Source organism: Hippocampus bargibanti, linkage group LG11 (genome assembly GCF_051943395.1).
Source record: "Hippocampus bargibanti isolate YZ-2025 linkage group LG11, ASM5194339v1, whole genome shotgun sequence".
Classification (NCBI taxonomy): domain Eukaryota; kingdom Metazoa; phylum Chordata; class Actinopteri; order Syngnathiformes; family Syngnathidae; genus Hippocampus; species Hippocampus bargibanti.
Genome location: NC_142744.1, coordinates 16,090,300 through 16,100,000, shown reverse-complemented (window position 1 = coordinate 16,100,000; position 9,701 = coordinate 16,090,300). Strand labels below are relative to the sequence as shown.

At 39.1% G+C, this 9,701-nt stretch overlaps 1 protein-coding gene across 5 annotated transcripts in view; it reads left to right on the top strand.

Annotated features, from left to right (window-relative positions):
- dpp6b (dipeptidyl peptidase like 6b) overlaps positions 1–9,701 on the top strand; it is a 131,574-nt gene that overhangs the window by 97,763 nt on the left and 24,110 nt on the right. For all 5 annotated transcript variants that reach the window (XR_016116487.1, XM_089008775.1, XM_089008772.1 and 2 more), the window contains exons 2-6: positions 1,565–1,679; positions 5,282–5,377; positions 9,297–9,391; positions 9,478–9,552; positions 9,622–9,674. Coding sequence is in view for 4 of the 5 variants with exons in the window: in XM_089008775.1 (XP_088864901.1) it covers positions 1,565–1,679; positions 5,282–5,377; positions 9,297–9,391; positions 9,478–9,552; positions 9,622–9,674 (434 nt within the window). In the remaining variant the exon portion in view is untranslated. The remainder of the gene's footprint in view (positions 1–1,564; positions 1,680–5,281; positions 5,378–9,296; positions 9,392–9,477; positions 9,553–9,621; positions 9,675–9,701) is intronic.

The window sequence follows — 9,701 nt, the reverse complement described above, 5'->3', positions numbered from 1 at the left end:
CATTAACTCCGATGGTTCAGCTGGCTGCTCATCTACTTCAGACAGAAACCGAGAAGGTTTAATTAGCTACAAGAATATCGACAGCTGGAGTGATGTGGGCGGTTGGTTCCTCTTTCACCGTAACTACTTGAATGAATGTATGCATGCGTATGTGTTAGACATCAAGATCACAGATCAAACTAACAGTGAGCCTCATCAGAATCGACTTCACAGGTGGCTAATGAAAAATGAAAAAGGCTCACTGTATAGTATTCTATTCTACAGTGACAATTCAATTAAAGGGGTGGGGGTTAAAAAAAAAGTATGACATGGAGCGCCATTCTCGAATTTGTTCGGGGGTGCCGATAAAGTGCTGGTCAGACTTCTGGCAATGTTTTTCCCTCCCACGAGTGGGCAGCATTTGCCTTTCGTACAGCCGCCCCCATTTCAAGCTCAGATAACTCCAGACCCATATAACTTTGGGATTAACCCTTTTTTTCTGATGAAATAAGAGAGTCTAAGGCAGGGGTCGGGAACCTTTTTGACTAAGAGAGCCATAAAAGTAAAATATTTAGAAATGTTTTTTCAGTGAGAGCCACACGCACGCGCGCGCACATACAAACGCTCACGTGCACAGACACATGGATGGTTTTCCCTTCCTCGTGATTGGTAAAAATCCAGACAAACGATCGGAATGAAATTCAATTTGCCGGTCCAGAGGCGAAGTTACTGCTAGCTAGCCTGCACACGGCTCATAAGCTTCCACACTTGCTATCTGCAATCTACTTCTCGCAGAAGTATGTCGATGCTAACGTTAACATGGGGCTTGTTAAAATGTCACTGACATTCGACTGTTTCATCGATTGTATTGTTTCATTGCAAATTAGAATCAGAACATTTTCTCTCCTCTAATGCTCCGGTGCATTCACGCTGACGTGCACTAGTTGGGCTCATTTAAAGGGCCGTTTACCTCTTTCAAGATGGCGGCCACTATCATCCAATCAAAATGGCGCTTTCGGCCGTTCTAGGTCAGTGTCATCCAATCAAAATTGCGCTTTCCGCCAACTGCAGCCCCAACGGGAAATGAACGGCGAAAAAAAACAACAGTATGTATTTAGTTTTATCGGCGAGCCATATGCAATCATCAAAAGAGTCATATATGGCTCGCGAGCCATAGGTTCCCGACCCCTGGTGTAAGGTTTTGTAATGCTGTATTGGATGTTTATGTAGTCCTAAAACTCACTATTCTTTGGGTCCTGCAATTTGAGTGAAAATGACAAAAACCCTGACACTGGAGTGGACACATTTTTCCAGTGAATGAATTAAGTTATTAATGAACAAAATTGTCTCACAATAAATAAATAAATAAATACAATTATTTTCAGTCTTGGAATTCATGAAAACTGAACATTATTAGCTCTTTTTTGTACAGCGGGACGTGTTATTTTTCAGTTTGTCATTCAGTTGTAAGTTGTCAGACCTGAGGCAAGTGTAATTGAGATTGTGTATGCGTGTGTGTGTGTATTGAAAATTAATGTGACAGCTTGCGCATGTGTGTCATGTAACATGTTATGTTGTTCACTAGGACCTGGTGGGCAGTGCGCCGCCACAAAGGAACTGGAAAGGAATCGCTATCGCCCTGCTGGTCATCCTGGTTATCTGCTCCTTGATTGTCACCTCTGTCATCCTGTTGACCCCTGGTATGTACCGAACAAATGCACACACTACCTATCCCGTTCTTATTCTTCCAACCTTTTCAATGCGAGCACCTACTGTCCTGGCTGGCAAAAGTTTCACGTTTATGGAGCTGATTCCCCTCTAAAAGAAGAATGTTTAATGCAGATGACGGCCTTTTGTGAAAGTGGAACAGCTTTCATCTTAAAAAAAAATCTTCTTTCTTCTCTTTTCGGGGGGAAATCTCGCCCCGCTCACTCACTCGTCTCCTCCCAGCGGCTGATGACACACTGGCACGCGTTTAGATGAGAAAAATCTGACAAAGATCTTATATTTTTGATTTTATCAGCGACTTTTTCAACTCCCGGGCGCTCAAATCCGCCGCAAAAGACATCCCTGCTGCATTAGCTCGTATTCACGCACATTAGGGGTTTCTTTTGTCTTTGTCATCCTTTGCTCCAGTTGTCGCTCATTTCTTTGCGTGTCTCAAGAACTGTTCTGCTGATGCAATGACAGAAAACAGCGGCAGAGCTACCTTTATTGTCAGAGCTCTTGTTCCAAATTGCTCTTTGATAGGTAGTCCTTGCCACAGTCACCTTGAAAAAGTAACCTACTTTGATTACTTGCTTTTAAAGTAATAACATTTAATTTGCTTTAAAGTTCCGTGACTGATTACTTGATTCTTAAAACTAATCAAATTTGATCTCAGGTTACTTGGATGGTTTCATTCATCAGATAACCATAACTTTGCTAGCTTGTAGATTACACTCGGATTATCCTTTTAATTGGAGATGCATTTTTAACGGTGATATAACGTATAAAGTTTCCAAAAAATGTAAAAGACAACCTTTTTGACTTTCCACACATATTGATAAAATAATAATGTTGATTATGTGATCTATGTTATGTTTTGATGTCTGGACCAGATGATGCTCAATGTGGCCATGTTTTCCTTTTGTAATTGTTCTAAAAAAATTCAAACATAAATAAATAAATAATAATAATAAATATAATATAAAATAATGATCTTCTTTTTTTAATATATATACATACCTTTTTGACTTTACACACATATTGATAAAATAATGAGCTTATATATATATATATATATATATATATATATATATATATATATATATATATATATATATATATATATATAAAGAAGATCATTATTTTATATTATATGTATTATTATTTATTTATTTTTGATTTTTTTTTTAGAACAATTACAAAAGGAAAACATGGTCACATTGAGCATCATCTGGTCCAGACATCAAAACATAACATAGATCACATAATCAACATCAAAATAAAACGTTTTACATTTCTTTTCAATTCTGTTAGTGCAATGTCCTGTTCACTGTGCCACATACAAAAGAAAAGTAAACAAATAGATGAAAAAATAATAAATAATAGTAATTAGAGTAGCAATAATTAACAATTTCAATCTTGAGTGGATTGGGGTTCATAGGTTTAAAGAGTTTGTCAAATCTCTTTATTTGTTAAATCGTGGTTGTCAAATCTCCAAGGAGCTTGATCGTGGCGTGGAGTCGAGCAAGTCGTGCTGTGAAACTCTGGGAGTTGCGTGTGCGTCTGCGTCTGAGATATTCTCTGCTGCTGTCCCGCGACGGCTGCTCTTTTATACCGTCCAAGCGTGGGAAATGTCAGGCTGAGATTCACATCAAAGCCGCGGTGCGCACCTGTGCCGCCACAGGTTAACTTAAATATCATTATAAGCACTTAGGTTGCTGTAAATTTTCCCAGTTATCCCATAGTCTCTCAAATTTCTCTCGCTCGCCTCGGACTATGAAAGTAATATTTTCCATTTCATAAATTTCACCCACCACCTTAATCCAGTCTTTGACCGTTGGGGGTTCTTTTGTTAGCCATCTCCTCGTGATTGCTTTCTTGCATGTGATGCTTAATATATATAGACAGTCGTTCTAGAATGAACATAAATATATGTATATGTATGAACATAATGAACATAACATACTCCCCTCAGGCAGGCGCTACCGATCCATGCGCACCAAATCCAGCAGACATTTAAACAGCTTCTTCCCCCAAGCCATTAACTCTTTGAACTCTTCAACAGTAGCCAAAATGGAACTGTATAGTGCCACTTAGCAGTTTTTTTTGACGACGATACTAGTGCAGCGTGTTCTACCGGAAACAAATTCCTTGTGTGTTCTACATACTTGGCAATAAAGATGATTCTGATTCTGATGCCCCCATAAAAATAAAAAAAAATATTTTTTTTACTTGACATGTGGAACTATTAACTATTTAACCTTGATCATGTTTGGTGTATCTACCCCGGTCAAGGATGACGCTTCGTACTGATGTCACAACGTTTATTGTGAAACATTTGAACACCGTGAAAACTAAAGGACATTAAAACAACAACATTACAATAAGTTCGACAAAACATTCAGTCAATAAGGAAATTAATAACGTACCGTGTGCATCTTATTAACCGAAAGTAGATAAACGTTGACGTAGACTTGAGACTTTCGTTGCTCTGCTTGTCTCTCTCTCGAGACTTTCGTTACTCTGGTTGTGTCTCTCTCTCGAGACTTTCGTTCTCTATCTAGCGGTCACTCTCCTTGTGTCTCTCTCTCGAGACTTTCCTTCCGTCTGTCTCGCCGTACTTGCTTTTATCTAAAACACCTGACACGGAAGCGGAAGTGACAATGACAAACATTATAAATAAAGTATCGAAGACGATTTTTAGAAAAACACACACATAAAGTTTCGCATAGAAACATTAAACACTTTTACAGAACAACAAGTCTAAATAAATTATATTTTTGTTGTCGTGGCAACCAATGACAAGATACCCTTCTTTTGACTTCAAGATGGCACCGCGAGAGTGGCTGCCTTTTCAGCAGCTTACTTATACTGTTTTTCTATTTCTTTCATTCCTTTCTTCATCTTCCTTTCATAACTTTGCTGCTGTGACATGTCAATTTCTCCACTGCGCCACTAATAAAAATAAAGGGCAGAGCTTTCAGCTGCTTTCCCCCCAGACTCTGGAACTAACCTCCTCCCAACATTTGTAACATCGATTCTCTTCTAAGAGTAATAAAGGCAAATCCAATCCTACCTTCAAATCCCATCTCAAAACCCACCTATTTAAAATTGCATTTTCTGTGTAGCTATATCTCTTGTTTCTCTTTATCAATATATTTTATTAATTGTATTCTATTTATAATTGTATTTTATTTATTATTGTATCTATGCTTGTCTGTGACTGTAAAGTGTCCTTGAGAGCTTTGAAAGGCACATGAAATAAAATGTATTATTATTATTATTATTATTATTTATAAATCCAATCCATGTAGATCCCTTTAAAAAATAAGTCAAAATGGAAAAATGGGATACACAAACTTTCCACCTGAGAAACACCCAAATAAAAAAAAATACATCTGCATCAGCAAAGTACACTTTGCTTTTTTTTCCAACCGAGAATGTCGTTTGAAAAGTCAATCCAATTTCACAGGAGCAACATGAAGCTCTCCCGCACTCAACGGCCGGCGACGCTATCAGCATTTTACAGTCACTGTGACTCGGTTGCCACTTTTGATTTCTCCTTTTGCTCTTTGACATGACATGTACTTGACAGGAGAAGATGAAAGTCTGGCCCTCAAGAAGGTCACCCTTGATGACGTGTTCGGTCCGGACCTCCGCATCCACGAACCTGATGCCGCGTGGCTCAGCGGTAAGTAGGACGACAACAATGATAGTCAGAAATATGATGATGACCAATTTTGCTTGTGCAGTTCTAAAAGACAGCAGTTCTTTCTAGGGGCCAGATATGATGTTTCATCATGCGGCCAATTGCACATCTAATTACAAACAATATGGCTGGGAAGGCTTCCAAATGAGCCAGAGGCATGCCAAATAATATCGGTAAGGTCCATTAAATGGGTTTTCTCAACAAATTACATCAGACGAATGAGGAATTCAATTGTTGTCTTTTATGAAACACGAGCCAGTCTTTCATTCTTTCAGGCTCGTCCTTAATTTCAGTGGCCATTAAATTCATAACATGTTCACAACTATCTTTGGAAAAACAAAGGTACAATAAATGAATTAACATGTGTTATGTGATCGTAAAAGTCTTTAAATAGGAATGTGTATCTACCCCGGTCAAGGATGACGCTTCTTACTGATATCACAACGTTTATTGTGAAACACTTGGAACACCGTGAAAACTACAAAGGACATTAAGACGACAAGTTCGACAAAACATTCAGTCAATAAGGACATTAAGAACGTACCGTGTGCACCTTATTAACCGAAAGTAGATAAACGTTGACGTAGACTTGAGACTGTCGTTCTCTATCTAGCAGTTGCTCTGCTTCTGTCTCTCTCGCACATTAGTCTCGTTCCGTCTGTCTCGCCTTACTCGCTTTTATCGAAACACATGACACGGAAGTGATAATGACAAAACATTATAAATAAAGTATCAAAGACAATTTTAAGCACACATATAAAGGTTCACATAGAAACATTAAACATTTTTACAGAAGAAAAAGTCAAAATAAATTGTATTTTTGTTGTCATGGCAACCAATGACAAGATACCCGCCAGTTGCACTCCTACCAAATTACTGTTGAAATAACATTTCTAAACAAAATGACTTATGCACTTCAAATGATCAACAGTAATTTCACCCTTGTGATGTATGGATCTTTGAACGATGGAAGGCATGAGGTGCCCTCCCTTTCTTCCTAACTTTGATGTTCTTATCTAAACTGGTACCTTTGCACTCGCGTTCTCTGTTCAATGTCTTTCTAAATTGGTTCAGTCTTGCCAAAGCTCGCATCTTATTGGCCAGGAGTTGAGGTCGCACTTTGAAAGGAAGTGGCATTTCGAGGTTCTTCTCACAGCCATTCATAACTTGCAGACCATTTACTTGAGGCATAGCATTGTTACTAGTTTGCCGGCAATCATTGAATTCTCTTAATTTGATGAATTCCCTCCCACCAATCTTTGGCCATCCATTAAGTTTTACTCTGAAAGCTCTCTGTTCAATAAAGGGATTGCCATATCTGGAATCGAGTCGATCCCAAGCTTGCTTATAGGCTCTCTATAAAAGCTGCCTTCCAGAGAAGATTTTACATCCGTTGCCATGCACTCCTCCAAATAATACAGTCTACCAGCAGGATTTGAGCATCGTCTCTCTGCCTGAGCCCCGAAGCCTGTCCTCCACTCAACAGAAATCAGAGGATCACCTGAGAATACGGCAGGCTCTGGGTTTGGAAGATGACTCGGAACTAGTGATTCCTGAAATGATTCAACCAATTTCTCAGTTAGAGGTTTATGGCATGGGTCATGGTGGTAGAAGGGCAATGTATCTTTGTCTTTGGTGTGTATGGGGATGCTGGTGACATGCAGTTCCTTCATTTCTTCTTCCTCAAACACACCTAGCTTTGCCTTCACTACTTTGTCAAACTCGCGTAACTTAGCTTTCATTACTTCTTCCTCATACACTTCAACCGCCTCTTCCATTTCAATCTCAGCTTCCTTTGCTGCCAGTAGAGCCGCCATTTCGGCCCTCTTAACTGAAATGCTAGTTTGAGACATTTTAATAGTTCACAACCTCTAATTAGTTTGATAGAATTATATATGTACTCTCATTCAAAAACCCACATTCGTTATTTTCTCTGTTATTGTGGTGAATTTGTATGTTATATCCATCCACTTTGTGAGCTACTGGAAACGTCAATCAAAACCTTTAGCTGCTGCAGGATGAGAAGCAACTGTCATATTTTCAATTAACGAATACATTTGTAAATGGCAGTGAATGAGTTAAAAAGAAACATTATACTTACAGATGCAAGTACAGTGGTACATCTACTGTTGAACGTCTCTTCATACGAAATTTTGAAATCACGAAACGCCTCAAGAGGCAAAACTTCCTGTTGCCTCTTGTTACAAAAGATATTTTAGAACAAGTTTCCTGAACGCAACATACTTACCATTTACTGTGCAGTAACCTCATTGTAAACAACATGCATTTTTATGCTTCGTAAAACATTTATATGTGATTTTTTTCTTTTATGGATAACCCGTCTCTAGAAATTTCTTCAAGAACCAATGAATTTTGTAAGTAGAGGTAACACTGGATTGGCACAACCGAATTTTATGTTCAGGAGATTGTCGACTTCTGTTGAATCTAACTCAGTCATTTGTAATCTCCTGTAGTTATTGCTAAAATCAAGTCATTAATAGAGCAACAAAATAACTGTGGAAAGACAGCTTATGAATGCGTGACACGCATCCTAAAATGTCCTTCGTTCAGCCAGCTGACGAAAACATTGTCAGTGCCTGACGAAATCTTTGCCACATCGCGTCCCGCCTCTGGATTTAAAGCAAGCCAGTCCCATTTGGGCCTAATGACCTTCCGAAAAGCAAACCGTCCGGATGCGCTCGCTCCCCAGTGGTCCTCATCAATATTTCTGGGGGCATGTCACTGATCCCCGCTTAGCCCAGCCGCTTCTTGCCTCACTCGTCTTTGGACTCACCTCTGACTCGCCTCCTGATACTTAAAGACAATGAAAAAAGTCTTTCCCCATGTCATTCATCTGCAAAATTCAGACCAGACGGTGACGACAGCACAGGCGTCTGTGCTCCCACTAAGATATTGCACTATCACTAGGAAACATCTGGGACTTAATCTCACTTAATCTTATGTAAATCTTCTTTAAGCGCAAGCAGAATGGAAGTTTGGCAAGCGAAACAATCGCTGCCACTCTGCCTAACCCTCCAAGCTCGCATCCACCAGCGTGAAAAGGATTTGCTTCATTGTTTTAGGAGCACTCGGTCGCACATTTAATCCTACAAATGTGAGCAATTTTACACTGTGAAAGACGTCTGCTTGATAACTCGCGAGATTGTCACGACGTTTTTTTTTTTTTTTACCAGTGGCAATTGTTCACAGATTGTTGCTGGGAAAAAAAACATTCAATTTGAGTCAATACGGGTCAACGATTGACATTTTGACTACTGTATTTTCCGGTATACAAGGCGCACCCAAAAGCCTTGATTTTCTTCAAAAGTTGACCCTGCGCCTTATATGCCGGTGCGCTTTATATGGGAAGTCATATTCAGCTACATGTCTCGCAACTACTGTCAGCAGCCACCGACTCCATTTGACCCCTCCCCCTGTAGAAGAAGTAATGCGTCACCCCAGTCTCTATTGTAGCGCCCCTATAATGTGGTATGCCTTATATTTGCGATACCTTTATATATTTGTATATTATATTTAGAAAACTTTTGTCATTCTTTGGATGTGCGCCTTATACTCTGGTGCCCCTTTTGCACCAGAAAATACGGTATGCTTATTGTATTTGGAAGTTCACAAAACATCCAGAATTGCCCACCCAATATTGTGCAAAGATTGTTTTTAATTCACCATCAACATTTTCCTAAATTTTTTACCATTTTTTACCCTTTCTGAAATAATTATATTTATATAAAAACACAAAACACTTTACTTTTTTACTTGTCCACGATAGTCCAGGCTTGCTTCAAAATCTATTTTTGCCCGATGAGACCAAACATATTTTGTCCAGCTTGGATCTGGAAAAACGAAATCCTAACTGAATTCACACTTTCTTTCCTCTGTGCAGGTAATGAGCTGCTGTATCGTACAAGGGAAGGTGACGTTGTCAAGCTGAATGTGGACACGGAGGAGACGCGTGTAGTCGTGCCAAACCAGATGTTTGTAAGTCCACCTTAAATGTCTCACTTGAAATGCTGTATGTTTGTCATTTCTTGTGTTGTTGTTTTTCTTACTTCATTCCTTCTAAGGAAAGAGCAAAGGCAGCCCGGTACCAAGTATCACCTGACTTGCAACATGTCCTCTTTGCCTTTGACTTGAAACAGGTGAGGATATCAGCATGTTTTTTTTTTTTTTTAGCCTCGATACTGAATTGTCATTTTGTTTTTCTGCAGATATACCATCACTCGTATGTGGCCAAGTACATCATTTACAGCCTTGTCACACAGTAAGATTGTTGTTGTTGTTGTTTTTT